At 40.9% G+C, this 27940-nt stretch overlaps 21 protein-coding genes across 21 annotated transcripts; 9 read left to right on the top strand and 12 right to left on the bottom strand.

Annotated features, from left to right (window-relative positions):
* Positions 1 to 79: 79 nt before the first annotated feature.
* Positions 80 to 577, bottom strand: PAS_chr1-3_0264 (Cytoplasmic peptidyl-prolyl cis-trans isomerase (cyclophilin); the record flags this gene model as incomplete). The annotated part of the gene is made up of 1 exon (XM_002489563.1): positions 80 to 577. The coding sequence occupies one exon, from the start codon at positions 575 to 577 to the stop codon at positions 80 to 82; it is 498 nt and encodes a 165-aa protein (XP_002489608.1).
* Positions 578 to 1152: 575 nt separating this feature from the next.
* PAS_chr1-3_0262 (uncharacterized protein) lies at positions 1153 to 3510 on the bottom strand (the record flags this gene model as incomplete). The annotated part of the gene is made up of 1 exon (XM_002489562.1): positions 1153 to 3510. The coding sequence occupies one exon, from the start codon at positions 3508 to 3510 to the stop codon at positions 1153 to 1155; it is 2358 nt and encodes a 785-aa protein (XP_002489607.1).
* A 178-nt stretch (positions 3511 to 3688) lies between these two features.
* PAS_chr1-3_0261 (Ubiquitin isopeptidase) lies at positions 3689 to 5815 on the top strand (the record flags this gene model as incomplete). The annotated part of the gene is made up of 1 exon (XM_002489561.1): positions 3689 to 5815. The coding sequence occupies one exon, from the start codon at positions 3689 to 3691 to the stop codon at positions 5813 to 5815; it is 2127 nt and encodes a 708-aa protein (XP_002489606.1).
* Positions 5816 to 5842: 27 nt separating this feature from the next.
* PAS_chr1-3_0260 (Hypothetical protein) lies at positions 5843 to 6811 on the bottom strand (the record flags this gene model as incomplete). The annotated part of the gene is made up of 1 exon (XM_002489560.1): positions 5843 to 6811. The coding sequence occupies one exon, from the start codon at positions 6809 to 6811 to the stop codon at positions 5843 to 5845; it is 969 nt and encodes a 322-aa protein (XP_002489605.1).
* Positions 6812 to 6928: 117 nt separating this feature from the next.
* On the top strand, positions 6929 to 7492 carry PAS_chr1-3_0259 (uncharacterized protein; the record flags this gene model as incomplete). The annotated part of the gene is made up of 1 exon (XM_002489559.1): positions 6929 to 7492. One exon carries the CDS (start codon positions 6929 to 6931, stop codon positions 7490 to 7492), a length of 564 nt encoding a protein of 187 aa, XP_002489604.1.
* On the bottom strand, positions 7493 to 8683 carry PAS_chr1-3_0258 (DNA damage-inducible v-SNARE binding protein, contains a ubiquitin-associated (UBA) domain; the record flags this gene model as incomplete). The annotated part of the gene is made up of 1 exon (XM_002489558.1): positions 7493 to 8683. The coding sequence occupies one exon, from the start codon at positions 8681 to 8683 to the stop codon at positions 7493 to 7495; it is 1191 nt and encodes a 396-aa protein (XP_002489603.1).
* Positions 8684 to 8738: 55 nt separating this feature from the next.
* PAS_chr1-3_0257 (uncharacterized protein) lies at positions 8739 to 9664 on the top strand (the record flags this gene model as incomplete). Its single annotated transcript, XM_002489557.1, has 2 exons — positions 8739 to 9041; positions 9131 to 9664. 2 exons carry the CDS (start codon positions 8739 to 8741, stop codon positions 9662 to 9664), a joined length of 837 nt encoding a protein of 278 aa, XP_002489602.1.
* A 28-nt stretch (positions 9665 to 9692) lies between these two features.
* PAS_chr1-3_0256 (Hypothetical protein) lies at positions 9693 to 9932 on the bottom strand (the record flags this gene model as incomplete). The annotated part of the gene is made up of 1 exon (XM_002489556.1): positions 9693 to 9932. One exon carries the CDS (start codon positions 9930 to 9932, stop codon positions 9693 to 9695), a length of 240 nt encoding a protein of 79 aa, XP_002489601.1.
* Positions 9933 to 10120: 188 nt separating this feature from the next.
* Positions 10121 to 10765, top strand: PAS_chr1-3_0255 (Polyamine acetyltransferase; the record flags this gene model as incomplete). Its single annotated transcript, XM_002489555.1, has 1 exon — positions 10121 to 10765. One exon carries the CDS (start codon positions 10121 to 10123, stop codon positions 10763 to 10765), a length of 645 nt encoding a protein of 214 aa, XP_002489600.1.
* Positions 10766 to 10907: 142 nt separating this feature from the next.
* On the top strand, positions 10908 to 13019 carry PAS_chr1-3_0254 (uncharacterized protein; the record flags this gene model as incomplete). The annotated part of the gene is made up of 1 exon (XM_002489554.1): positions 10908 to 13019. One exon carries the CDS (start codon positions 10908 to 10910, stop codon positions 13017 to 13019), a length of 2112 nt encoding a protein of 703 aa, XP_002489599.1.
* A 190-nt stretch (positions 13020 to 13209) lies between these two features.
* On the top strand, positions 13210 to 14283 carry PAS_chr1-3_0253 (Hypothetical protein; the record flags this gene model as incomplete). Its single annotated transcript, XM_002489553.1, has 1 exon — positions 13210 to 14283. The coding sequence occupies one exon, from the start codon at positions 13210 to 13212 to the stop codon at positions 14281 to 14283; it is 1074 nt and encodes a 357-aa protein (XP_002489598.1).
* A 57-nt stretch (positions 14284 to 14340) lies between these two features.
* Positions 14341 to 16044, bottom strand: PAS_chr1-3_0252 (DNA-binding protein involved in either activation or repression of transcription; the record flags this gene model as incomplete). Its single annotated transcript, XM_002489552.1, has 1 exon — positions 14341 to 16044. The coding sequence occupies one exon, from the start codon at positions 16042 to 16044 to the stop codon at positions 14341 to 14343; it is 1704 nt and encodes a 567-aa protein (XP_002489597.1).
* A 270-nt stretch (positions 16045 to 16314) lies between these two features.
* PAS_chr1-3_0251 (Mannosyltransferase of the cis-Golgi apparatus) lies at positions 16315 to 17529 on the bottom strand (the record flags this gene model as incomplete). Its single annotated transcript, XM_002489551.1, has 1 exon — positions 16315 to 17529. One exon carries the CDS (start codon positions 17527 to 17529, stop codon positions 16315 to 16317), a length of 1215 nt encoding a protein of 404 aa, XP_002489596.1.
* A 698-nt stretch (positions 17530 to 18227) lies between these two features.
* PAS_chr1-3_0250 (Mitochondrial carrier protein involved in the accumulation of CoA in the mitochondrial matrix) lies at positions 18228 to 19380 on the top strand (the record flags this gene model as incomplete). Its single annotated transcript, XM_002489550.1, has 2 exons — positions 18228 to 18638; positions 18724 to 19380. The coding sequence occupies 2 exons, from the start codon at positions 18228 to 18230 to the stop codon at positions 19378 to 19380; spliced, it is 1068 nt and encodes a 355-aa protein (XP_002489595.1).
* PAS_chr1-3_0249 (Hypothetical protein) lies at positions 19377 to 20894 on the bottom strand (the record flags this gene model as incomplete). Its single annotated transcript, XM_002489549.1, has 1 exon — positions 19377 to 20894. The coding sequence occupies one exon, from the start codon at positions 20892 to 20894 to the stop codon at positions 19377 to 19379; it is 1518 nt and encodes a 505-aa protein (XP_002489594.1).
* Positions 20895 to 21077: 183 nt separating this feature from the next.
* Positions 21078 to 21830, bottom strand: PAS_chr1-3_0248 (Hypothetical protein; the record flags this gene model as incomplete). The annotated part of the gene is made up of 1 exon (XM_002489548.1): positions 21078 to 21830. One exon carries the CDS (start codon positions 21828 to 21830, stop codon positions 21078 to 21080), a length of 753 nt encoding a protein of 250 aa, XP_002489593.1.
* Positions 21831 to 21975: 145 nt separating this feature from the next.
* PAS_chr1-3_0247 (Catalytic subunit of the mitochondrial inner membrane peptidase complex) lies at positions 21976 to 22551 on the bottom strand (the record flags this gene model as incomplete). Its single annotated transcript, XM_002489547.1, has 1 exon — positions 21976 to 22551. One exon carries the CDS (start codon positions 22549 to 22551, stop codon positions 21976 to 21978), a length of 576 nt encoding a protein of 191 aa, XP_002489592.1.
* A 225-nt stretch (positions 22552 to 22776) lies between these two features.
* Positions 22777 to 23523, top strand: PAS_chr1-3_0246 (Essential protein associated with the U1 snRNP complex; the record flags this gene model as incomplete). Its single annotated transcript, XM_002489546.1, has 1 exon — positions 22777 to 23523. One exon carries the CDS (start codon positions 22777 to 22779, stop codon positions 23521 to 23523), a length of 747 nt encoding a protein of 248 aa, XP_002489591.1.
* Positions 23524 to 23611: 88 nt separating this feature from the next.
* Positions 23612 to 24478, bottom strand: PAS_chr1-3_0245 (Hypothetical protein; the record flags this gene model as incomplete). Its single annotated transcript, XM_002489545.1, has 2 exons — positions 23612 to 23963; positions 24282 to 24478. The coding sequence occupies 2 exons, from the start codon at positions 24476 to 24478 to the stop codon at positions 23612 to 23614; spliced, it is 549 nt and encodes a 182-aa protein (XP_002489590.1).
* A 275-nt stretch (positions 24479 to 24753) lies between these two features.
* On the bottom strand, positions 24754 to 25059 carry PAS_chr1-3_0308 (uncharacterized protein; the record flags this gene model as incomplete). Its single annotated transcript, XM_002489544.1, has 1 exon — positions 24754 to 25059. The coding sequence occupies one exon, from the start codon at positions 25057 to 25059 to the stop codon at positions 24754 to 24756; it is 306 nt and encodes a 101-aa protein (XP_002489589.1).
* A 293-nt stretch (positions 25060 to 25352) lies between these two features.
* Positions 25353 to 27932, top strand: PAS_chr1-3_0307 (uncharacterized protein; the record flags this gene model as incomplete). Its single annotated transcript, XM_002489543.1, has 1 exon — positions 25353 to 27932. The coding sequence occupies one exon, from the start codon at positions 25353 to 25355 to the stop codon at positions 27930 to 27932; it is 2580 nt and encodes an 859-aa protein (XP_002489588.1).
* Between the last annotated feature and the right edge of the window lie 8 nt (positions 27933 to 27940).

Here is a 27940-nt window from a genome sequence, read left to right as displayed (position 1 = left end):
AAAAAAACAATCGGTCAATAAAATTCTCATTACATGAGACAGTAGATCGATTTAACATTTTTAACTGTAATCAATTGAATTACAACTCACCGGAGTTGGTGATCTTCAACTGGGTCTTGGTAGCACCAGAAGATGATCCCAAGGTCTCGATCTTGGAGACAACGTCCAGCCCGTCGACGACCTCACCAAATACAACGTGCTTACCATCTAACCAAGGACATGGAACAGTGGTAATGAAAAATTGGGAACCATTGGTGTTTGGACCGGCGTTAGCCATTGACAGCAAACCTGGCTTGGTGTGCTTGTGGATGAAGTTCTCGTCAGCGAACTTCTCACCATAGATTGATTTGCCACCAGTTCCGTTGAACTTGGTGAAATCACCACCTTGCAACATGAATTGAGGGATGACTCTGTGAAAAATGGAGTCTTTGTACCCGTAACCCTTCTCTCCAGTACACAGAGCTCTGAAGTTCTCAATGGTCTTTGGAACATCATCGTATAACTCGAAGACAATACGGCCCAATGGTTGGTCTATCATGGTGTTAGGGTTGCTGCTGCGCAATGCGGTTAATTCCATTTCAATACATACCGTTGGAAGAAACGTCGAAGAATGTTTTGGTCATTTTAGAAGATTCTGTAGTAGTTAACTGGTAAAGAAACGAACAGGGAAAAAAATGTTCTTTCCCTCACTATAAATATTATTTCACTTGGTGAAGATGGTCGAAACTCATCGAGGGTTCTTTGAGCGGTACACTCTGCATCTAGGTGGAGGAGCATTTTTTTTCCGGAATGTAAAAGTTGGGGTTTTGTGCAAATGGGCTAAAATGAAGACGAGAGGAACTGTGTTTTACAACGGTGAATATTTGATCTAAGTTTTGTCCAGTTTTAAGCACTGTTGGCTCATCATTGCCAAATTGAACAATCAGCCTTGCCTCTTTTCACGAATAGATGACTACGAAATTGAAATGGTCTAGGCATCAATACTTTATGACGTAACTATACATCAGGAGGACACATATCCGCCCTCGTAAGTGCGGTCGATACTACCTCGGAAATCTCCATTTGGTGTTTCTTTGCCATTCAGGTTTATTCAGTCTAGATTACAGTATTGATAGATCTAGTCTTAACTGGGCCCCTGTTCTTATATTCACTCTATGTACAACTTAGTATACGAACAAGATCCAGAACGTCCTTGGAAAACTTGGCAAATGACTCTGTAGTTGCAGGGGCTTCAGCCATATTTACCAGATTGACTTCTGTTCTTTTCCCACCCAGTAGTCCTCCTTCCACTGCTGAATATTGAAGAAGGTGTTGTCTGTAATTCAGTTCTAATTGTCTCCTCTGTTCGATTTCTGTGAAGGTATAATTCACTGTCTCCCCATGTATCTCAATATTTACATTGCTTAAGAGATTGAGTCTAGATCCAAGTGCGATGGTCGAATTTTGTAAAAACTCTCTGATTCCTGGCTGGTCTTTGAGCCAGATTGAAAAGTCTTGACTGGTTTCATTTGGTCTGACTATGGGTGTAGTTTCGTTGCTACTGAATCTCACATCACAGACTTCTGAAGGTAATGGAATGGAGACATTTTTTTCTTGGTTGACTCGAACAACCTGTAGCCCTTCGATCTGAACTGTTTTTTTTTCATGATGGTTTTGGATTGGAAACCAGAATTCCACTGGTGGTTTCTTCAACGAGTCTTTGTCTACGGATTCGATGATCTGGGTGCTATCACCTTTCTCAAAAAGAGAGGGTAAAAATTTGATGCGAAGATAATGGTCATAGCTATCTTGCGTCTCTGAGAAACTAGGGTCATGTTGAGAGAAGAGTGGTAAGGAATTTACCAACTGTTTGATTGAAGGAACATGCCCTTGAAAATAATGATCATCACCAACGTTTTGGTTAGGGAATAATACTTTGCCTAATGAAGCAACGTACTCCACATCATTTTTGGTCCCATTGATGCCAGAAAGAGCTGAAAACACTCTAGCTGGATCAATGGTCAAATCCGAAACGGTGCTATCAATTTTATTTGAGAGACCATTCTCCTGGAACTCTGTCAAAATTTGATCCGTTTCATTATTCAATTCAGTATTGGTATCCTTGTATGCTATTTCTTCCAGCTCGTCAAACGAGAGATCTGGGTTATTTTCATGAGGAATTTGCTCCTGTTCTTGCAAGCCTTCAATTTTTGTAATTTCCTGTTCAACTTGATCGATTTGCTCCAGAATGCCCTTCAGATTTTCTACCAGATCCTCTCCGACGGGCTCAAATTGAACTTTCGAATCTTGCGAAACTCGTTTGTGCGGTGTTCTCAATCGATACAGACCATGGGCATGATAATTCCATGGCAATGTGGTCGATTCGTTGTAAGGGAAGAAGATGGTACTCGACTTATCAGTAAGCTGAATAACACTCTCTGTTGTATTTGGTCTATAATTCAAAGCAGCCACTAATAATCTTTTAGCAAGTTCTATCTTATTAGACCCTAGAGAGCACATTGAAAATAGTTCATCAGAATCATCTATTTTTTTAAAATGAACGTTGCTGACAGTCATTAACTGGTTTAAAGGGAAATCGCTGAGGTGTACATCATTCATTATCTCTTTAATTATGCTCATATTGATTAATTGTGTTTCTTTCTTCTCAAGAATCTTTGCTAACATTACTTCGATAAAATCAACAGTGGCTTTTGTAGCTCTGACAGTCAACTGGGAGTCCTCAGTGGAAACAGCAATGGTAGCGCCAGTTTTGGCCCAATGTTGAAGAATAATACCGTCAGAAGACAGGAGTAAAAATAAATCTCGAGTCCCTGACAACTGAATAACTTTTTCAGTTATAACATCCCTCAATGGATCAATACTGGATGTCTTCTGTAAGTTCCAGTGTTTACTCAAAATTATATCAGTTATGAGTTTTTTCTTTGAAATCTTATGCGGTATTTGATCATTATAGTATGTCTGGCAGTACAATCTTAACTGGTTCAAGGTATAAGAACTTGCCAAGTCTTGAGCTATCTGCTCAAATCTATTTACACTGACATTGACATCGCTTGGTTTCATCGTGTGAATTGAGTCGATAAGAACTTTCTCTGTAACTTTGGTCTGAAAAACTAATAACTGTTTCTTTTGTGACTCAAAATCTAGCAGGTTCATAATTGGCTCAATTTCGGGTTGTAACTGTTTTTCAAAAATACGTCTATTTCTTGATAAAGAATCCTCAGCCTTCAAAATGATGATCTTGTGGGCTTTAGGAGGTTTCTTGACGTTTCCGTTAGCTACTGCCTGCATTTCTGAAGACTCTTGGGGCACATGATGCACTTTTTCTTGGGATTCTGTCAATTCCTCGATGGAGTTCCCTATTATACTTTGAAACTTTTGTTCCTCATTGTTGGAGAGCCTCGACGTGTGAAGCAATTGATACCCAAGCTTTGTATTTACAAGTTTTTTATAACTGACCAGGCGCCACCTCTTCGTCCCAAACGTCTTGGAAGATCTCCAAACTTGTAGCATCTTACAAGGATCCTGGAGAGTAGGAGAAGGACATTATAAAAACTTTCAAGATATTTATTTAACAACCGAACACCATCATTACTGTTGTCGCTCCTCAGCTTGCAGGAGCACAATGCTACCTGGGGTAGTAAACCATTAGACCCCCTCAACAATCGTGAACATAAAGCAAAGCTTCCAGATGACCTGCCAAAGTGTAGAAGAGCTGGATGCTATTGTTGAATCAAAGCTTAGGGAGGTTGATAATAAAGTTTCGAACGGAAATGTTGACTTCATCAAACAATATCTGATTCAGGCGATGAACTATTATGACAAGTATAGATCTGAAATCAAAAAAATTGGACCCACAGAAAAGAACCCTAAATACTATTGTTTTCAAGAGGCAGCGTATGTTAACTACAAAGCTTCCCAAGCTTTACTAAGAGAGAGAATACCCAAGCTGCCTGGCTTTGGAGGATATAAATCTGCGTATTCAAAAATCTATCGTGAACTGATAGAAATGGTAGAGGGGCAAGAACATGAGATTGCCCAGATAAAAAGCGGCTTAAGGAAAAACTTTTGTGATGATACATTAGTTCTTCGACTGAGAAGTTTAAAATCACCATCTGCTACTCAGCCCAAAAGTTTACCGGATTCTACACCCACTTCACAATTTAAACCAAAACCTTCAAAGCCTTTTAGTATCACAATCAATGAGGAATACATTTCGGTTGACCAATTGTCACGCCTTCTTAAAACGAACCCGAATGACATACTCCTCATTGATCTACGGTCTCGTCAAGAGTACGACGTGTATCACATTGAAGATGGCTCCGGGGTGGACATGTCAATATGTATAGAACCAATGAGTATCAGAAACGGATACACAGCAGAGGATCTTTATCAACTTTCAATGGCCGTCAATCCAGATTATGAAAGGAGATTGTTCAAGAATCGGTCTCAGTATGAACTGTTGGTATGTTATGGTAATTATGACAACGAGGCTACTGTTCAAATGTTCATGACTATCATGAATAAAGATACTTCCCTCAAGAGGCGGAGCGTCTATTTGAAATCCGGAATTAAGGGCTGGAATCAGGATCTGAGTTTTCAAGATTCGAAACCGAATGGGTACTTAACTAGTACGACTGACTACTTCAGTAACACTCCGAAACACACAATTACGCCCAAATCATCAAAATCAAGTTCAAAACCTACTTTAAAAACTACTGTCAACTCTGGGCCTGCCCACACTGTTGGGATCAATAATCTAGGAAATACATGTTACATGAATTGCATACTTCAATGCCTATTAGAAAGTGATAAGTTTGTTTCATTTTTTTTACAAGGCGATTATAAGAAACATATCAATATTAATAGCCGATTAGGCTCGAGAGGTATATTGGCTACAGGATTTCATTTGTTAGTGCTATTAATATCCAGATCATCTGGTAAAACAGTGACTCCTTCTTCATTTGCCAAAGATGTTTCAACAGTGAATAAGAATTTTAAGTTAGGAGAGCAACAGGATTGTTTTGAATTTTTAGATTTTCTCCTGGATAGTTTACATGAAGACCTGAATGAATGTGGGAATGAACCACCAATCGCAGAACTCACACCTGAAGAGGAAAAGCTTAGGGAAGCTTTACCTATCAGGATTGCTTCGACCATTGAATGGGAAAGGTATTTAAAAAACAATTTTAGCATAGTAGAAGATGTGTTTCAAGGGCAGTACTTCTCCAGATTGGAATGTACAGTCTGTAAAAGCACTTCAACTACTTATAACTCATTCAGTTCACTGTCCTTGCCAATCCCATTAGATCGACAAAATGTCACACTAGATGACTGTTTCCAGGCTTTTTGTTCTGTAGAAGAATTGAACGGAGATGACAGATGGCATTGTCCAAGCTGTAAAAAAAAGCAGGTCGCTTTTAAGAAACTTGGTATCTCTAGACTACCAAGTGTTCTGATCGTTCACTTTAAAAGGTTTCAGGTCAAGTGGGAAACAGGTCATATAATCAAGATAGACAAGTTTATCAGTTATCCGTTCAAGCTATCAATGGACAAATATTGGCCCAAAGCTCAATCAGAAGAAGAACTAAGAAACTTGGAGAAGCTACCATCGAGAAATCAGAATCCCCCTTTCAATTATCGATTGACAGGGGTGGCTAATCATTTTGGGACCAGAACATCATCTGGTCACTACACATCATATGTTCAAAAAGGTGGCCAATGGTATTACTTTGACGATAGTGCTGTGACTAGCAATGTTGATCGTCATAAAATCGTAAATGGGAACGCCTATGTTTTATTTTATCGACGTAGTTAGATATTGCAAAATAAATAACCAATATAATCACTCCCAGTCGTCATCATCATCTTCTTCAACGTTTTTAGCTCCAGATTTTGTTTCAGTTTTAGCAGTTTCGTTAGTTGTGGGCTTACGTGTATCAGGAAGCGTTTCAATATCCGTTCCAGCATCCTGCACAGTTTTTGTCGTTGCCTTCCCGATATCTTTCTTCTCCGGATCAGCCTCTGTCTCATCTTCCTTCAGCACTTCGCCTTCCTCCGTCAGTTCAACATTGGGCTTTTGAACAATGGCAAACTCACTTTCTTCATCTGAGTCATCCCAATTAAAGTCTTCAACTTCCTCTTTTTTCGGTTGTGATGGTGAACTCTTTTTTTCGTCTTTACCATTCTGCTTGCCTATCTTTTGTCTCATATAAAAATACTTCGCCCAAAAAGCCTCCTCCGACATTTTCCCAGGAACCAATTCTTTGATTAATTCAACGAGAGGTTGATCGCCGTCTTGTAGATACAGCTTCTTTGTGTTTTGAACATTCAAACCATCGTACTTGAAAGATTTTTCAAACTCTAGAAACTGTTTATCTGTTGAAGAATCAATAAGATACAAATCTCTAGAAGTGTTGAGAGTTTTTAGTTGGGCCTCTGATTTACTGTTTGAATCGACAGGTTCACTTTTAGTTTCTGGTTCGCTTTGGTCCCAAAATGAGCCGATTTTCTTCAGGTAACTGGTTGTGGTATTTTGTATAGTCAGTAAGTCCTCGTCCAGTTCATTTATATAAAGCTCTGTCTTTTTCCCCAAAGTCTCAAACAGATTAGAGGTCGACTCATTGGATGGCAATACATGAGCTTGGAATGAATTCCAGTAGGAAGAAAGAGAGGAAGTTAATTTTTTTCCCTTTTCCTCAATTTCATTGTATATTTGTTCCACAGTATCACCAATTGGTAGTATGTTTTCCTCTTGCTTTTTTGACACTTCGTCTGGCACAGGAGTTGGGGCCTCCTTCGTTTCAGGATCCATCTTAAGAATTGTGGTTGTTGGCTGTTATGTAATAGTTCAAGAGGTTAACTTTCGCGTTTTGTTTCCGTCAGGAAGTGTGTTCTCTTCACCTTGTTGACCACGATTGGACCAAAGGATATGGCAACATTGACTCCCCCCCTGCACTTCAATAGGATCCACCCGGGCCTGTATCGGGGCTCTTATCCTCGGCCAATAAACTATACCTTTTTACAATCTTTAGCCTTGAAGACCATCATAGCAATCACCCCAGAGACGATCACGGAAGAAAACGATAAGGAACTGTACGATTTTTGCCAAAAGAACAATATCAGTGTCCAACATATCGACTGCCAACTAAGTGGAAAGGGTAAGAAACGAGGTGTCCCATTGGATTACGAAAAAGTTACCAAGATCTTGGAGCTCATAATCAATGCTGATAAGTCTCCGGTGTACATGTATTGCATTAATGGAGGCCAAATAACGAGTCTGGTGGTCGCATGTCTTAGAAAAATTAGCTTTTGGTCAAGTATATCCATTTACAACGAATTTATCACTTATGCTACCACTATCAATCACAATGACAGGGTATTCATAGAGAACTTCCAGGTGAAGCTAAATGTCCCCGAGAATAAAGTGAGTTGGCTATGGACTGGATTGAATAAAAATGTGATAGAAAATCATCCCAGTATTACTATCATATAGCTAGTTGAATAACAAAGCCGCTGCAACTTCCACATTTCCTCTAGATCTAATAAGTGCTTCTTTCGACTCCTCTTCTCCGAATCCAAGGTTGATCAACTGCTGGATTTTTTCTGGAGGTATATCCACAGGTGGCGGTTGTACTGCTGGTCTTTGAATTGTGGAGGGAGGGCTTCCAGCCGGCCGCTGACCGAGTTGTTGAGGAGGTTGTACAGGTTTTGGGACAGGAGCTGTGGATGGAGCTTCCATTGGTTGGTTAAAGAATTCCTTTGGGATGTCTGCTTCTCCTAAAAATTCTGTCTTTCTGTCTGCAATTTGTAAACAGTTGTTCTTAAGGTCAATCACACACTGATGTCTTCTCAACATATCAAGTCCGAATAGAAGGTCAACCTTGGTATCCAAAACAGTGAATGAGCAGGGAACAATAATATCTTCGATTTTTATGGGAGCAGAATGGATACGACCAATGATTTCAGAACTTCCTACACCCTGTGCGACTCCTCGGAACCTTTTATCAATTAGATTCGCAAGGTTGCATTTCTCTGCGAGTTTAGGGGACATTATGGTCGTTTGGGCTCCACTATCGACGAATGCTTTACAATGGACACCATTAATTTCCACATTTATATAGAGCATATTCACGGAAACGAAAGATTCAGGTGAGATTTCAAAAGCAGTATTCATATTTTCCTCTATAGCTTGTTCGTTAATGAGCTCCATAATTCGTTTCTGATTTTGTGGATTGTCAGGATCTCTTTGTAGTCTGTCTAATTCCTGTTGGACGGAAGTACGGGAAGGCCCGTATTGTCCAAACTGCCCCAATTGGATTAGTTTTTCCACTTCTTCTTTGAAGCCTTGAGGGTCGTCGAGCTTATCTCTAAGACTTGGAGGTAAACTGGCCTGGTATAGCGGGTTTTGTATCAACTGTTCTCTAACAGAGTTCAAGTGTGAATTGACATCACTATGTGCTTCGACTTTGCTCAGAATTATGAGTTCATTATCTTTGAGTCCTAAATCTTCCAGTGGCGAGTCATCTCCAGTGAGCAGGTTGTTATTGTAAAATAATTGTTGGTCGTTTTTAAGTACGGAAGTTTCCAACTCCAACAGGACTTTGAGGTCAGATAGTAGCATTTCACTGGACACATCAATGTCCAAGATTTGATCGTTATGGGCTAATGTTATGGTCAATTTCATTGGGTTGTCTGGTTGTGGGGAGAGGCAAGTGCGCTCAATATCTCGACTCTTTAAGATGTCGAAGATTAACCTACTTGCCACCAGAAATCAAATCAAGATTCGGAAAGCAATGAGTAAGAGAAGCATCAGACAGGTGAAAGCTGCAGTGGCAAATGGACACACGAATGGCAAAGTTTCAGCGCCGCCTTTAGCCCTACCAACTGAGTTCATCTCTTATCATGATGCTCACTTTATTAAGGCTGTTGAGCATCTTCTGAAAATTGACAATACCCTTTATGACTCAGTGGTTCAAGGCCCATTTGAGAGATTTAAAAAAAAGAGGCAGATCCTGTTGCCAATGATTTGGGCTACTACTTCAGTAAGATTATTGATGGCATTATTTCCCAGCAAATTAGCGGAAAGGCCGCAGCTAGTATCAAGAAAAAAGTCACTGATCATTTCCAACAGGCTGGGGGAGAATTAACCCAATACAGATTGGTGGCAGAAGAAGACGCTACGGTAATGCGTGGGTTAGGGTTATCCGCCAGAAAAGTTCAATATACGAAGGACATTGCAAGAGCTTTTATTGAAGAAGAAGACAGTCTTTTGGAGTTCTTCTTCGAATGCTCAGAGGAGGAGTTGTTTAAGAAGATGATTGCGTGGAAAGGTATTGGACCATGGTCGGTGACTATGTTTTCAGTGTTCTCTTTGAACAAAATGGACTGTTTCACTGTCCTGGACTTAGGAGTAGTTAGAGGAGCCTCCAAGTATCTTCAGGCAAGACCTGAACTCCTAGCAGAATTGAAAGACGAAGTAGCACAGCTGGAGAAGACAAAGAAAAAAAAGGCAAAAAAACAGGCCGTTTCATCCAACAAGAAATGGATTGCGGTTGATGAACAGATTATAGAACGTTTAGCTGAAAGGTTCCAACCATATCGCACAGCTTTAATGGTTATGTTTTGGAGAATTGGCAGTGTTGACTTGCAAGTACTAGAAAGCTAATGTTAAAACATCTGGGCCTTTCATTGTTTTAAACAGTTACAAACATGGCTATGGTGGTCCCGGTTAACAGCATTTCATCTCTATGGATAGTACCTTCAGGCCCAGTTTCCGTAACATCACTTAAGATCACGTTGACAAACTCATCAAAGCCGACCAACGTGCCTTCAAACTCTCTGTCATTAATCAGCAATATCCGAACCTGGGATCCAATCGCCTTATCCACCAATTCCAAAGGTAGTATCTCGCTGTCTGTATTTATGTCGGACATGGCTTCTATGCAAAGTGTTAGGCTGAGAGGTCTCTGACTTCCTCGCACCAGCTTTTCGTTACTAAAAAACAATCATGGCAATAGTCGTGTGACACCCCAAAAACTCAACTGCAAATCCAAAAACTTGTAAGACAACACTCCTACAAACAGCACACAAAGCGTTCAACGCCAAAATACCATTTACAGTAATGTCAAAGTCTATTCCCAAGCACATCTGTATCAGGCCTGTGACTTTATATGATCTTCAAAAATGTTTAGATTTAGAGGAGGCTTGCTTTCCAGAAAGTGAAAGAGCTTCCAGAGACAAAGTTGCCTACAGATTGAAGTACTGCCCAGAGTTGTCTTCCGGGTTGTTTATCAGAACCTTTGAGGAAAACAAGAACAAGGATGATGAATACGTTTTACCTAACCACAGTTCCGTCAAAGAAGAGAAATTGATTGGGTTGATTATGGGTACCAAGTGTTACGATGATCGAATTACTGAGAGATCGATGGAAATTCCCAAATTAACCACTGAAGGCCTTGTCGACACAAGTATACCGGACAATGATAAAGTTGGCCATGTGGAGTCTGCATCTAATATTGGAATACACTCATTGATCATCCATCCAGATTACCGAGGCCAAAATCTGGCCACCTTATTATTTAAGGATTATCTCCAAAAGATGTCTCAACAAGAGGTGGGGTCTCAGATTATTCTAATTGCTCACGAGCGCTTGGTCCCCTTCTATGAGAAGCTGGGCTTCAACAACTTGGGTCCTAGTCAATGTCGTCACGGTGGAGAATCTTGGATTGATTTTGCCATCCCTATTGTTCACGTTAACGATGATTAGATTATGTAATAGTAAAATTGACATGTAAACCGCGATTACCAGATCACTGGTTTGCCATATCAGTGCTGTGCCTATTCCTAAATTCCCACCCTCATTTCAGATTAGCAGGAGACGTTTCCTTGATCAATCGCCTTGTACGGAGATGACTGACCATGTTACCTCGACGGCTGGCAAGTCCCAATTGCTCTATGCGAAGAGCAAAGTGTTCTTACACTTAACAAAGCACAAGACTGGAAATGTGGAGGGTTTCCTGACTATCACCAAGAGGACTGCTTCTACTTCCAATAAAGAGCTCGCCATCAATTTCATTCCAAAATCAATACTGAATAGTGAAGACGTGAAGACTCTGGAGTGGTTTGACTTGTACGGCCTGGATGGAGAGAAGGAGTACTCGCCTTATCACGAGGATGCGAATCAAACGAAGCAATCATCGAGTAACGAACCTGTCAAAAAGGCTTATATTACTAGACCATCTAACTCATCTTCAACAGCATACGCATTTGGAGTGACAATTGGTTCACTTTACTCCATTGCGGTACGACCTCCTTCAATCCACTGGAAAGGCTCAATCATATTGCATTCAACTTTAGGCGAGAGATTACCTCCAATATTCTTTCACGACGATGAGTGTCCAGGGTTCAAGCGAGAGTTAAGCCGAAAAAGAAAGCAGTTTCAACCTTTCAGTGAAAATAATCTCAAAGGTGGCGAAATACCGTATTGGGGAGGTGATAGATTCATTACTGTCTTGCGGAAATACGCCGCGGTAGAGGCTAACCCCGCCGAGAAAACAATTTTGATGATCAACCCAACCCCTTCAGACTTGTCAACTTTCATTCCACAAGATGCCATAGAGAGGAGTAATGATAAGACCTCTCTTTTTGGACAGGGAAAGTGGAAACTTTTAACTACGATGGCTAAGTTGACCAATTTCACTAAGAATAAGGTGAACGAGGTAGCCCAAAATTTTGAACAACCTGAAGTGAAAGCCATTAGTGAGGATTTTGAGAGTGCGAGAGTGTACCTTGCCAAATGGGCGCTTTCAATTGAAGAAGAAGCAAACAGAACTCGCTCCAAGTTGATCTTGAACGATGACTACAAATCTCTATTGATAGAGAAGTTGGGAAAGGATTTTTCTTCGTTGGTTACTCCACAAGACATTAACAACGCCTCTAGGAAGGACCCCTTGAAGAAAGCTGAATGGGACTCTTATTTTGACACTAATGGATTACCCAAAATAACTATTCAAGAGATCAAGGATCGGATTTTTCATGGAGGCGTAGACCCTGAAATAAGACCTCAAGTTTGGCCTTATCTTCTACAAGTTTATCCATGGGATGTTTCCACCCAAGAAAAGCACAGTTTGGAAATCACGCTGCAGGAACAATATCTAGATTTGAAGACATGCTGGCAGACAGATATCAACAAGCGTGAGACTGACTTGTTCAAAGATCAAAAATTCCGCATTGAAAAGGACATTAATCGAACTGACAGGGACATTAGCATTTTTAAGAGATTACCAGAAGAGACTTCGGATGACAATGAAGACGTATCAGTCATTAAAAATCCAAATCTAAACACTTTGAGGACGATATTGATCACTTACAATGAGCTGAATGCAAATTTAGGTTATGTTCAAGGAATGAACGACCTTCTTTCACCGTTGTACTATGTCATCAGAGATGAAACAATAGTGTTTTGGAGTTTTGTTAAGTTCATGGATCGTATGGAAAGAAATTTTGTAAGAGATCAGTCAGGAATGCGATTGCAAATGAAAACGCTAAACGAGTTGACTCAGTTTATGTTACCTGAGTTTTACTTGCATTTAGAAAAATGTGAGTCTAACAACTTGTTCTTCTTTTTCCGAATGCTGCTAGTTTGGTTCAAGAGGGAGTTTCCTTACGAGACTATACTCAAGTTGTGGGAAATTTTTTGGACAGATTACTATTCGTCTCAGTTCCATCTATTCTTTGCCCTTGCACTGTTGGATAAACATTCAAACACCATCATCAATAACTTATCCAGATTTGATGAAGTCCTGAAGTATTTCAATGATTTATCAATGACAGAGAATGATGTAGACGATCTACTTATGAGAGCAGAACTATTGTTCCTGAAGTTCAGATCGATGGTGAACGTGATAGATATCAAAGAAAGATACGAAGGAAGTGCGCAATTGATCTCCTCGGATCTTAGGGACTTAATTGGAACGGAGTTAGTGATTCAGAAGGAAAATGAACCTTGCTCAGTCGAGTGATGCAAACTGTTATCTATAATTATGTTGCCCAAATTTGACCTGAGTTATGCACAATATGCTCTATGCCGCACGTGTCTATTTCTTATAACCACTGTTGTACCTTCAGCCACGTGACGTTACTATTATGTGCGCGGGCTATATAACCCAAGATAAGTTCCTATCCAGCCTACTACTTTATCTTTATCCGTAAATGAGTAAGGCATCACCGGAGACTACTCATCTGTTACACCATGATCCTTACGACAAAACAGAAAGGTCCGCAGCACAAAAGTCATCTTGGAAGAACACTTTATACATCATTTTTGCCACAGTTGTTTCAGTGCCATTGCTGTATCTGTTCTTAGTATATCTGCCCAACTTAGCTCCCGAGTCTGTGAGCGAGCTGCCAATCATTCGCAAAGTTGACAAATTGGATTTTTCGAACCAGTTGGAAGTACCACGGAGACTCATTTTAATCGGAGATGTTCACGGGTCCTTAAAGCCGTTGAAGAAACTATTGAGAAAGCTCGATTATAATCCCAAGGGCAGTACAGACACAGTTCTTTTGCTAGGAGATTTTATTAGCAAAGGTCCCCAGTCTGTAGAAGTGGTTGATTTGGCCATCAAAAACAAATTCCAGTGCATTTTAGGAAACCATGAGATTAGCGTTCTGCAGAGATATAACCAATTCCATGGATTATCTGGTTTAAAGTACCGCAACAATGAAAGTGACATAGAAAATTATGATTTACAATCGGGTCAACTCTACCCATTAGATGATGAAATGAGGCTTGCAAAGCAATTGTATCCTAGACACATTGAGTATATGGGCACTTGCCCCTTTATTTATGACTTGGGACCGGTACCTCGTTATAATAGGAAACATACAAACTACAAGGAAACCGTTGACGGGGTCGCCGTTCATGCCGGTCTCAACTGGAACGTTCATGAACTGTATGATCAAGATGTCACCGAGGTTACTGAAATGAGAGCGATGCTTCCCCCAGATTTCTCAAAAGCTACTGATGACAAATCCATTCCTGGTTCTGTTGGATGGGCAAAGATATGGAACCATTGGCAAAACAATATAACTGATAGCGACGATTTTGATGGTTTAAAGAACCGCAAAGTTTACTATGGTCATCATGCTAGCCGAGGTCTCAATGTGAGACCGTACACCATGGGAATTGATACCGCCTGCGTTAAGGGAGACCGACTTACCGCTGTTGTTATTACTTACCACAAGGGTAAGATAAGGGAGAAACTTGTTTCTGTTGGTTGCTGAACTTTTCTTTTTAATTAATTGAATACTAAATACTTATACGTTTTTCATTTCTTATGATCATTCTCCCTTGATGGCTTTTCTTCTGGTCTCAACACGTTCTTTCCCATGCAGGTCAATTAACTTGTGCAGGTCATCTAGATTGCTAGCACGTAGCATTTCGTCTTGACGACCGGTCCAGATGCCACGAGTATTCTCCAGCTCCCACTCACCAGTAAGAAGGAAATGTTCCACTAATGGTCGGAAGAAAATCACATCACCAGAACATGAGGTAAAAAGAAATTCGGTATAACGATGAGCAAATCCCAGCTCAGTGTAGAGGATCTTTATCAAGTCATCTAGTCCGCCTAGACTTCTGGAGCTTAAAATATCATCCATTTTGTCAAGCAATTCATCGTCTGTAAGATTTTTTCGAACATGATCAGCTATAGGTTCACTTTCATGGGTGTTGACATTCTGTGCGGACTCAATAACTTCTGCAATAGACTGCTCGTTGTTATGTGCAGAGAGAACTTGGGCAATATTCTCCTGTTCAAAGAAATTGGTAGTTGAAGTATTAGGAGCTGAAGAAGCAGAGGCAGAGGCTGCAACTGCTGCGGCAGCAGCTGCAGCAGCTGCAGAATTGGAATTAGATGTGACCAATGGGGATATGTGGTCCAAAGAGCTTACAGCTTCTACACCAACCGGGCCTGGAAGGCCACTGTTACGTGAAGTCCCGCGTCTTTCTCTAAATTTTTCAATGGAAGCCTTTGAGGTAAAGTTCGTCATCGGATTAGGAACACCATTGAGTTCAACAGTCTTTTCATAATACGCGATGTACTGACGAACACCGTATTTAGAGGCAAACTTTCTGAATCTGTCTCTCCAGGAAGTCTTTGTATGGTGAGGAAAGCGAGATTCCAAGTCATCAAATACACCTTTCAGAGGTTTGAAAAATTCTTGGCCTGTTGTCTCATCTACAGATTCAATGAAAGGTTGAACCGATAAACACAAATTGTAATCATCTTGGGCAGAATAATGACCACGAATTCCTTGTGGAAGATCTTGTACCTTGATGTAGTTCCCGTTTTCATCTTTTCGAGGTTGGTTGGTCAATGGATCGATATCATAAACCCAATCAAGTTGAGCGGAAAGATTACGACGAAATCTGTGGCGGATAGAATGATTCGTATGGTTTTTCATGTGCTGAGCGAGCTCAGTGTACAGTTGATGTGTGTTTCTTCGTTTAGGATTTCTCCTAACAAAGTCAAGAATAAAACGATCTTCTTCGGGAGTGAACTGTATTTTGCTAGTACGAGCGTCTGGTTTAGAAGACAGGCCGTTGGTAGCGACAACAACAGCAGCAGCTGCAGCTGTGCTGGCAGAAGTGACATGATCCACAGACTCTTGAAGGGCCCTATTGATCAAATCTTGAGCCAAGTCGACGTTCTTGTCAATTCGGAAAGTGTCAATGGGAAGAGATGTCTTGTGCACAAAACACTGGTAGATGAAGGAGTCTCTGTATATTGGAACGTCCCCCAGTTGCTTTAGGGTATCTTCATCAATAGACTTGTAATCCCCTGTCAAAAACAACACTCCATCTACCAGAGGAGGCAGGTCTGGAACGATCTTGCCACCCATTTCGAGGATCATGTTGATCAACTGAGACCGGTCAGACTTCGTGAAGTAGCCCAGAATATGGAAGGAGAGCGGGTTACCAGCATTATCTACCAGGATGTTTTTATATGGGGTTAGTTTTTGCTTCTTGGTGTTTGGTTCCGACATCTCTTTGATGATTGGTGTTGGGGGGGAGAAGATAAAGTGTTTGTTGTGGTGTTTGGGTTACTGTTGTTTTTTTCTTCATCGGTTCTTGCTTTGATAGTCAGGGATTTCGCGTACTGAGAGATCTGTCAACGAGATGTTGGATGACCGTTTAATCATTATATGTACAAAAAAAAAACTATACAGTCCATGATATTCTATGATGACGGACGATCGCTTAGAAGAAGGTATTCATTCTCTAATCTCGCTATATCTATTTTACTCTAGCTTTCTTTAGTCCTTCCAACTTCCTTCAAATGTATGCCTAATATATGCAAGGTGATGGTTCAAATCTCCAGCTCCACTGTGGCCAATCCCTGGACTGAAGCTGGTGATCGGAAGAATAAGAATATCGTCGATTAATTTGGGGGAGCGCAGGTTGGTAAATTGTTCCCATAAAACAACCTGCTGTGCATATTTACCTGGGACTTTCTCTTTTAACATCTCTCCGTTCGGGCGGGCAGAGAGGGCATCACGTTCTTCCAACGATAAGGCATTGTAATACGCTGAGCCAGCTCCAATTCCTTGGCCTGAGTGGCCTGTTGTATTGACATTAGTCATATAATCAAATAGAGTGTCTGTAAATATTCCTGGACCCGTCCAGTCCATCACATCACTTCCACGATCCTTTCCTTCCACCATGTTCAAGTAACCGCTTTTCTCTTTCCGTAAAGTCGTGCTGACAACTCTTACAATCAGTTCACGCAGTGCTGGGTGTCCTCGTTTGGACTGAATTGCCCATTGGCAAAATTGTATCCTTCTAGCATACCAGTCGTGCCAATCAGGTCTATCAGGATCAGCCTCAATACCAATGACCAACCCAGCATTGTTTTTTACTCCACCAATAGTTTCATTGAAAGTCAGCCACGATTCTATTGGTTTTAATAACATAGTGTCCATGTCAGCATACAGTCCTCCACGGGCAAAAAGAATCAAATACCTGAAAAAATCGGCCTTTAGAATGGGCTCTGGTAGCAGGTGGAAAGCTTCCAAGACTTCTGGTACACGTTCGTATTCATGGTGAATAAGTTCCCATGCTGCATCATCGGGTATCACAAAATGATCATAATTTGGGGACCTTTGCAGCCAACTTTCACCTAAGTCTTTGAAGTTTTTCGGAAAGGAACTATCAGAGGGAGAAACTTTCCACGTTTGCCAAATATGTTGGGGAAAAGGTTCGTAACTGCGGTAAGGAAAATGAAACTCCAATTGTCTTCGAAGATTATCTTCTACGGTGCCTGGACTCAACTGTGAAGGAGCTTCCAAAGTCTTCAAATCAAGTGATCGGAGCGTCAATGGATCATAGTCTATTTTTGGAGATGATAATTGTTGTGAGGGTCCGTACAAAACGCAAATGACAGAAACGGCGAATATAGCCATGTAGAAGTAATACCTTCTGGGTGGATTGTGAGGATTATAGTAGAGCAAACTGCCATCTGCCTTCGCCATGGCTGATGATATTTGCTACGAACACTGGAAATTGTGGAACTGAATATAAGTCGCGTGGTAATATTACTAGGCAGTGCCAGGGGGCGCAACTTGGAAGGAGAGCGATAGAGAATGTTCCAGGAGAGAATTTGGGGAAGTCTCGGCGGAACTCATATAAGTGAAAACAGAAAAGGCAGGCTTATGAAAAGGAAAATGATAGGTTGCAGGGAAAAAGCAACTGAAAAAGCAGCAGAGTATTTTCAGACCTCATCAAATCAAAGTCTGATCATTCTTCCCTAGTTACTTAGCCGGTTTTAGCTTCTTCTTACCTTTCCAACGGACTCCATTGGACTAGCTATGTAATCCTTACACCACCCAGTAGTTCTATTCCATAAAGTCTTTCTTTCGCGGTGATTGCGAGCATTTCTGCCATCTATCCACCCCACACCCCGCCATTTCTCCGTCAATCCGATTCTCGCTGAAAAATGTGAATTGAACAGAGAAAAAGCCAAATCATCTGGTCAATGTAAACTCCAAGACAACCTTGTATTGCATCCCTACCAGGCGACCTTCTTTTGAACCCTTTTACCCCAGATTACCAGCTCTTCTCATTACTTCTCCGTGTGTGACCCGACCGCGAACCCGCGATTTGCCATGAACAAAAAATATTAGGTCTTCTCTATTTCTCTGTCATCTATCTATTACCCCAAGCCTATGAAATGGACAAACAAATAAAGCCAATAATTCCTGTTCTAGGCCTACGTCAGGAGCACCAGGACTCAGAACGCTCTGTGTCTGTTTCTGAGTCTCCTGTGTCCAAAATGTCCCAAAAATTGCCCTTGAAGCTAAATAACCCCAAGGTCATCGACAAGCAGTCTTTGCAGTATGTGATCTATTCAGGAGTAGCTGGCGGAGTAGCAGGAAGTGCCGCTAAGACATTAATTGCTCCACTAGACAGAGTGAAGATTCTTTTTCAGACTGCTAATCCAGAGTTCTCTCGGTTTTCCGGGTCTTTTAGCGGGCTCTTTAAGGCTGTCAGGCAGATCTATGGGTATGATGGTGTCGCAGGTCTATATCAGGGTCATTCGGCTACCCTGTTGAGAATTTTTCCCTATGCAGCCATAAAATTTGTATGTTATGAACAGATTAGAACGTTATTGATCCCTAATGACTCTTATGAAACAGCTCCAAGACGGTTACTGGCCGGCTCATTAGCTGGGGTTTGCTCTGTTGTTTTTCACTTACCCATTGGACCTAATCCGTGTCCGTTTGGCATTTGAAACTCATAGAGAAGTTAATAGGGCTCGTGGAGGAAAGTTTTTGGGCATAGTACGCAGGGTCTTCAACGAGGAACCCAGATTTCAAGTCACAGCATTAGACACTTTGGCAAGGTTGGGAAACTTTTATCGTGGGTTCGCTCCTACAATCTTTGGAATGATTCCATATGCTGGAGTCAGTTTTTACACACATGATCTCATCCATGACGTATTTAGATCCCGTCATTTAAAAGGTTACACAGTTCAAGAAGAAGAGTTCAAAACTCTTGAAGACCTGACGGTCAAAACTAATTCCTCCCATGATCGTAGATTGCCTTTATATGTGTGGGCGCAGCTGACCGCGGGCGGTGCTGCTGGTATGTTAGCACAAGCTGCGGCTTATCCATTTGAGGTCATTAGAAGGCGTATGCAAGTTGGGGCTGTTACAAACAACGGTGAGTATTTATCGATATTGCGTACTGCTTCACAAATATATGTTGAAAATGGTGCCAGAGGGTTTTACGTTGGTTTGACAATTGGATTTATAAAAGTTGTCCCTATGTTCGCATGCAGCTTCTTTGTCTACGAAAGAATAAAACGAAGGTTGGGAATCTAAGCGAATACTTTACTCAACCTACTGTCACTCGAGAGTCTTCTTGTCAATCGTGCTGTTAGCACGCTGAGCCTCATATCGGCTCCAAAACGACGTACGAACCGCTCTGCCAGTGGTGTTATCAATATTGACTCCATTGCTGTCTTTGACGTTACGTTTTCACTTATTTCATTTCTTGGGGATTGTTGCGACGTGCCAACTGGTTCTGCCAGCAATCTTCCCACGGCTCCTACTAGACGTACATCCTTGAAGCATCGTCCAGTAGCCATATTCAACAATTTCACTATTGCCTGATCTCCGTATAATTGTACCACCTTTGCCCAAACAGCCATGTTAGCTGAGTGGAGAAGACCAGATTCATCACCCATATTCTCACATAATACAGCAGTGGACAGCAATGAGTTTATCTGCAATTGAAGGTAAGCCTCATCAAACCCTTTGATTAGATGACGGGTTTGTTGTTGCAAGCAAATGATTATTGACATCAGAGTGTCTTGGATTACTCTCTCATTGGAATAGAATCCATTTAATCGGTATTGATTTATCCAACCAACAGGCGGACCATCCAAAAGTTCATTTTCTAGATTCGGATTATTTAATTTAAGTTTGTATCGCCAGTTGTTTAGTGCTGTAACTAGAATATCCCCAATCAGAATAAGAAATGCTTGTAGACACAACACAGAGTGAACATCTTTGTATTCGTCTATCACATTATTAGAAGTATGGAGTATCTGTGTTAAGGATACGCACACGTGTTGAAGCAATGCCTTGTGTTTGAATAGGAAAAAAGGTTTTGTGTGCAATAGCCTTACTAGTGGTTCAAAATCCACCGGTGGAGATTTCATAATTAGTCCATTTAGCCACAGAGAATTCTTGTCAATTGAGAATTGCAACTCTCGATGTAATAAAAGGCTAGGTTTAATATCACTCATTATTATAAACCAACATACCAACTCATGGCCCACTGCAGATTTTGCGTGCAATTTTAACAGATCAACTTCATTTGGAGTTAAAAAGTACGATCTCACAGTGAGCAAAAGCTTTAGAATATATCTCTGATGAGGGATGACATTGTGAGTACTCATATCCTGCAATCCAATGGAATGATATTCTCTAAGACTCAGGATTCCCGGACCACAATTTTCATTAAATTGAGTGTCTTCTTGATTCGAAACTGCCTGCTCCCATATACTGAGAACCTGATCATTTTTTGACAGTTCCAAGATGTTTCCGGCGAATCGTTTATGCCAGAAGTGAAACATAATCAGTGTATTCAGATGTTGCAATAGCTTTCCTTGAATTGCTCTGTCATGTTGATGAGATGACGATAGCGCAGAAACCAAAGGATGTATCGTATCTATATGCAGACGCACGCTTTCAAGGGAAGGCTCAAAGGATATTCTTTGTATAATTTGCCTGTAGTTGCTCTCAATTAGGTATAATGATCTTCTGTCAGACGATCCTGTAGTCGTAAGATTCTGTGTTTCTCTTACCAGCTCTTCAATACTAATATCCATTCCGATTCGTGACCACTAAGCTTATCAAAAAACACTCCAAAGGGGAAGCAAGAGGGTGAAAGGAAAAAGTGATTTCACATATAGGCTGACAGAACAACAAGGGGACAGACAATTCATATCATGGTTTGATGTAAATTTCAACGCGATGTCAAATGTAACTATACAAATAGCATAATCTATAATCTATCTTCGAAGCACTCTGGAACCAGCTACCAAGCCGACTGATCCAACTATAGAAGCCTTGAATAGAGTATCGAAGATGCTGGAACCAAGGTAATATTGTACAAATATGCCTTCAAGACCAACAATTGAACCTAAAAATAATACGTGCCAGATCTTTTGACAAGAGCTCGATGGGAAGTTCTTCAAATTGTAACTATCACTGACGGTCCAGGTAATCAAAAGGCCAGCAAGTATTGCTGCAATACCACCAATGAAGATCAAAGAGAGACCAGCTGGAACTGTGGATTCTTGTTGTCTGAATATGTGCCTGATTTCCTCTTTAGCTTCCAATCTTACAGGAGGTTCGTAAGTAGTGAGCTTTTCAACGGGTAATATTGATGCAATAAATTCTTGCAGATTTTTGCTGGTATCGACATCACCTGCGATCAGTGTCAGGTCGAATGGTTGAGACTTTATGGCTCCAGAGAGTTTCTTGACTGGGATGGTAAATTGAGCCTTACTACCGGAAAGTTTGGGATAAACAATTTCTGAAGCAGATTCAGAGTCTAAGCTCAGAGCTACTTGTTGAGGGAACTTGCCTTCATCTGTTTTCAAGCTGAACTCCACTTTAATATCTTGGTTTCTGTACAATGGAATACTCTTCGTACCAAATGCAAATTCCTCCTGGCCTACAGAAACAATTCCATTTTTTATCTTTAAGCAACTGGCCAAAGTCAGTAATGTCGTCACTATACCCACGGAGATCAGCTTCATTTACTCTGTTGCGTGAAATATTGGTGTTTAAAGGGAACACATAGTAGGCCACGTCGGTTTTCTAGGATCAGTCGCGCAACAAAATCTGACCAGTAGTTACTCAATTCAGTTTTATTAATAGTTTTTCGTGGGCCATCAACCACTCTCAGGTAACATCAGATGGTGATATTCTGGACCAAGAAGGAGTATCCGCCCGCTGAACACCTCCTTCAATCCATCTGAAACCCCACAAAGACTTCCAGGATTTGTTCATGTCATTTGCCGCGACAATTTTGCCCTTGATGAGCCCCATTGGTAGTACCGAGTAAGTACGAGAGTCCAAACTGTGGGAGAGATTATCACCTGTCAGCCAAACGTGGCCATCTGGAATGACAATGTAACGTTCAAAAGCTGTTGAACTCGCGTCACTTTTGTCTTTCTCTAACGATCCGCTACTGGGATCTATGAGAACAATATCTCCAGGCATTCCAGTAATTCGTTTGCAAACCCGCTGATCTGGGTCTGTTGGTTTCAATGCTACAATAATATCTCCTGTTTGAATATTCCTTCCAAACTTGTAATTTTTCAAAGTATGAACATAGTCATGTCTCGCTTGAAGAGTTGGAAGCATGGACTCGCCGCGAGTCTCTTTGAATTCGTAAACGTGAGAATGAAAAAAATGGATCAGACAACCTGCACGCAAAGTCCACGATAGAGTGGTTCTCAGAAATGTCAGATCCATGAGCTTAATCTATGATGGAGTCTTGTAGAAAGTTCAGTGGGACAAGTTTATCCTTTGTGAGGCGGAGAGGCAGACGAGATGAGATATTTTGATATTGGTCGCGCGAAGAAGAATATCTAGTTATGGTTCACAATCGAAGGTTTGACTTTAACATCACATCTGACACCGTTGAGGAGAAGCCAGTAAAATCAAGTTCAACTATTTCATCAACACAAGTAACACACTATGGCTCACTATGAACAGCGTAAACTTTTGGAACAGCTCATGGGGAGTGATTCGTTGATTCGTCTGCCAAAAGATTATGGGGAAGAGAACGAAGATTCATCGGTGGTGCTGAATGATCCTAGAGTTTGCAGAAGCTTTGTGGTAGGGACTTGTCCTTATACACTGTTTTCTGGAACTAAGGGTGATATCGGAACGTGTCCAAAATTACACATGGAAAGACATCGTATTTTGTATGAGTCCTTACGCAAAGAGGGCACTACATTGCCGGATTACGAGCGCCAATACTTGTCTGAACTCAGAAGATATATCGATGACTGTGACTATCGAATAAAGGTTGCCCTTGCCAGGCTGGAGCATACTCCTGAGGAAAGAGCACAGTTGTCGGATGTAACTCGAAGTCTGGACGACCTGAGTACGAAAATTGGTATAATGACACAGGAAATAGAACAGTTAGCACAGACATCTCCAGAAGAAACAACAAAGCTGGTGATTGAGAGCAGAAAGTTGCAAGAGACCTGTGACGAACGAGATCGTTTAGGAAAGCAGTACGCAGAGATGTTGGATAATTTGGGGCAGGCAGCTCAACAAAAGCTACAGGTTTGTGAAGTCTGTGCAGCATATCTCTCACGATTAGATAGTGATCGAAGGTTAGCAGATCATTTTGTGGGTAAGATCCATCTTGGGTATCTGCTGATGCGGACTGAACTTGAACGGTTGCAAGGGGTCCAGAGACAAAATAACAAATGAATAGTTGGTAAATGCTTGACTCTAGCTGGTTATTATATTAGTGATATATGATGGCAAATAATAGCTTTTGGCTAGGAAATGGAGTCACTCAAGATACAGCCTCTGAATTTTGCTGTTCCGATACCTTATCATTGGAGACACCTTCCAATCTTTCATCGTCAGGGTCAATTTCGGTGACTGTGGCAACTTTTGCGGATCCGTTTTTCTTCACGACTTCGCTGACCCCCACTGATGGCGGCAATAGATCTGCCAATGGTGCCAAGAGTCGTCTGACCCAGCCTTCCTCGGCAGTGAATCCAGTGTATCCTAGGTAAATTATGGACACGACAAAGGCACTCAAGAGACTAGCCGCTAGAGTGATTGCAAGCACTGGTATGAAGGCCACCGTAGTGGCACCTGAAACAACTACAAATATTGACAAAAAGGCCAAAATTCCAACACTAGTGAACAATAGTAGCACCAGAAGATACAGTACCACTGGTGCTATAAAGATTACTATTGACACATGGAAAACAAACTTGAGAAGAAAACTAATTAGAACACATCCTTTGATCTAGAAACAAATAGTAACACTTACCCTGATCAACTGATTTTCAGGCAGATGGGCTGATACCCAATCGAAATACTGATGCAAGACCTCTGTAAATGTCATCAATAGTCTTAAGGATGGAAAAAACCAAGAAGTTAGAAGATTATTGGAGGCAAAAAATTAAACAAGGTGAAACCCGAAAACAAAAAACAAGGGGCGGTTGACTTACAATTTTAAAGACACCCGAGCATAAGCTTGGTCTTGTGCGTTCATCCATTGGGCTATTGGCCCGCCAAGTCTTGTGATGGCTTCGGAGATCCAAGGCGTCCTGGGAGGACTTGCTTCCATGATTGGGATTGGATCAGGAGAGTCCAGCTTCAGTGTCGGGCCTTTGGGGGCAACTGGTTGTTTTCTCCTGTGGAACATTAATGTGTAATTGGCGATAAGAAAGTGGGGGATAAGGAAGATACCCGAGACGCCTCAATTATTCATAGTGTTGGAGATAAATCAGATGGTGGATATTTGATCCTTGTTTGACATTAACAATGCAGCGAATCCGAGTGCATGCATATGTTGCATCGTCTTTTTATGAAAAAGGCAAATTTCCAAATCAGGAAATTTTCAGCCATGTCAGAATTCACTTTCCTCCAGGATAACAGCCGGATTAATCTACAGCGGCTACAATTCAATAGTTACTGGCATCAATGGCAATCAGGACTGTTTACCTTTTGAAATACAAGGAAGGACTCGCGTATCTGAGAGTTGTTGCAAGAAATAGCCCACAAGCGACGGAAAAGTGTTCCGATGCGAAAAATTTGTGATAAAGCTGCCTCGCAAACTTTAAATTGAGAATCAAGGATCACCACGGGAGACCCCTGGATGATTCCTATCAAAAAAAATACACACACGACCCTCTTTTTCCCTATCCATGCGTCAAAATTTCGATCATTTGATTTTTGCCTACCTGTTTCACTCAGCCCTATTAGTATTGTCTGAAATGGGTACATATTCTGTCTATTTCTGCAGCTTGAGGACAACCTTGCATGTGTCATCATCGTCTTTGCACATGCAAGGCTTCTCTTTATCTCCCTGTAGCAGCATGTCGGAATTACTTTCAATTATTCTGTCACCTTGATTTCTCATGGTCCCTTTTTGAGGCTAAATTACAGGTTTGTTTCATCTGAACATAAAATCCGATCTGATCCTGAATTTTTGGGTTTTGGCTTTTCTCTCGTGCTGCGTTTTTTTTCTGCCATCCTTCCCTCATCCTTCCTTATCGTCATCCGGAATAGACAAGTAGATGTCAAACTCACCAGGAAGTCCAAGAAAATTAAGAAAAATCCCTCCTCCTTTACGTAAGCTAAGATCTACTACAGACCTTTTCAACTTGAGAGACTATTCCAGAACGAAACTCAGCCAACAAACTCCAAGATCTTCTATTTCAATTGAGGAAACTAGTGGTATATCTTCATTATCTCTATCTACTTTGGCTACGACCCCTACTTCTCCCAATGACAATCGAAACTTTCTTTCAAAGAGAAGATCTTCCTCCATACAATCGTTTTCAACTCCATCGTCTTCCGTCAAAAGTTCACGGTCACACTTTCCTCAGAGAAAATTCAGCAGCAATCTAATCAATGAGTCGTGCTGCTTTTGTGAGCTTCTTCTCTCCATAAGGAGTACCGGAAAGATGAGTGTCAGCTTGAGCTGTGGTCACTATTGCCATTACGATTGCATCTTGGTCTTGATCGAAAGTGACTTGAAGTTCCCAAACTGTCCTGAATGTGCTTGTCAAACAGAGCCTGTGGAGGACACAATCAGCATGAATCTTGTTCAAGACAAGCTATTGAATGTTTCAGCTACAAGCTCCTTTAGCAGTGTATTGGATACCCCAGCTCAATTGAATAATCAGTTCTTTTTCCCCGATTCATCTGTTAATACTGTCACTCCAATAGATTTTGAGCAGTCAAAAAGTGCCAATACTTTATGTGTTTTCCCTGAATTCGGCGACAGTAGCAGAGGTTACAAGTCATTGGAGACCCCAAGAGATCGTGCCATAGATACTCTTCTTTCGCCACCAGCTTTGTTCAAGAGTAGCTTCTATTCAAAGGAAGTCTCCCCCCTTGCTGCCGATTACCCTGACACGTTGACCAATCGAAACCAAATTTTCAAGGAACTCTCTTCTCCACAGCTTAAGATTGTTCCAATCATTGACAAGATTACAATCAACGATGTCGACCCAACCTTTGAGTTAGATTGCACGGTTTCGATTAAAGGACCATACCAATCTTCAATCCGAGATCTTTCCGATCTGGAACTTCAAACAAAGGGAGACATTCAAACTGACATTCTGAATACCATCGGTTCCTCCATCGATGAACCATTAGGAACGCTATTACTTTTTGATATCTTCCAGGTAGGCGTAGACGAATCTGAGTGGAGTGAGCTTCTTATTGTCTTTTTTGAGAGAATGCTGATTACAATGGATATAAAGGGAAAACAGGTGGTAGGAAAAGTAGCTGTTGATACTATCTCTTCCATTACAAGTCAAATGGAAGACACCATCATTTTGAACCTTACTCTTTTATCTCTACCGGAACTAATATTGTACTCAAGGGATATGACATTAATTGACAAATGGAAAATAGTTTTGCAAAAAGCATTGAAGAAGATTGATCAATGTATTCCTTTAAGGTCATTGTCATTGAACGGTTGGAGTTTTCTCGAGGACAAATCATTAGTTCCTAATCTAGAATCTCAAGACTTATATCAGCAAGTCAAAGATCAAATGCTGACTCACATTTCTCTTGAACTCGACCTAATTATTTGTATTCCCTTGATCACCAATCACCCGAAAGAACTACGAACTTTATTTAAAACCCTTTTGTCTGCACTTCAAACTCAAAACGAAACAATGAATCAGAAAAATAGAATTGGCTTGGTACTTTTGGGGAAACGAAAAGCAAATTTTGTAGGGTGCATTGATCCCGAATGGGAAAAATGGGATGAATACTTGAATGAAATACCGTTTTCAAAACCCAAAAAATCCCAGTCAAGCAGTCTCTCCTCAAAAGAGCTCAAAAGAGTCCTTCATTCCATCTTTACTTGCAGTGAAAGGGATGCCTTAGACCATCGATATCTCAAAGAAATTGTCCTTATTGATTATTACGGAGAAGTTGATATAAACCTTAATGCGAAGATTTCCAATTATTTCCTGTTCAAAGAAACGCAGTCATACAATCCAAATTATGTTAACAATGCAATTAACCAGTATTCCATTGTCTTTTCTCAAACTTTTCAGGAGTTGGAGCAGAAAATTCTGGATTATGTTTTGATCCAACTCTCTGAACAATATTCAAGAAAGATATCTTTTGAAGTAGAATTACCCGAAGACTATGTTAAAGTAAAGGAAATCCGCACCATACGATCCATATCAAAAGAGAATACTCTCCAGATTGAAGTTCAGAACCTTCAATTCAACCGAGAAGTCCACGCGTTAATGAAGTTTGAAATTGAACTATCCAATTTGAAAAAGTCTCCTCATTATGTTTCCATTCCACTTATCAACCACCAGATGGAAGATGTAAACGTTCAGTTACGGTTTTCATCATCCCAAATCCCTCAGTACCACCATAACTATTGTCATTCTAATCATTCTAACGAAATCTTAGAGATTCCACTAATCCAAGCTCCCCTTTCTCCAAAGAAGGACCCTTTAATTCTCAGAAAACTATTTGAAGATTCTTTGCTAGAACAGCTGCTTCAAGGGAAACAACTATCTTTTGACTCGGATGAAATGAACGCCTATCGGAAAGTTCATGGAGCATCCATAGAGACCAATGGTCGGTTTGAAATGCTTAATCACTTGCTGGCCAATTGAAACTTCAT

This window comes from Komagataella phaffii, chromosome 1 (assembly GCF_000027005.1).
Source record: "Komagataella phaffii GS115 chromosome 1, complete sequence".
In the NCBI taxonomy this organism is placed as follows: Eukaryota; Fungi; Ascomycota; class Pichiomycetes; order Pichiales; family Pichiaceae; genus Komagataella; species Komagataella phaffii.
The sequence above is the reverse complement of the archived record's forward strand: the minus strand, read 5'-3'. Positions and strand labels throughout refer to the sequence as shown.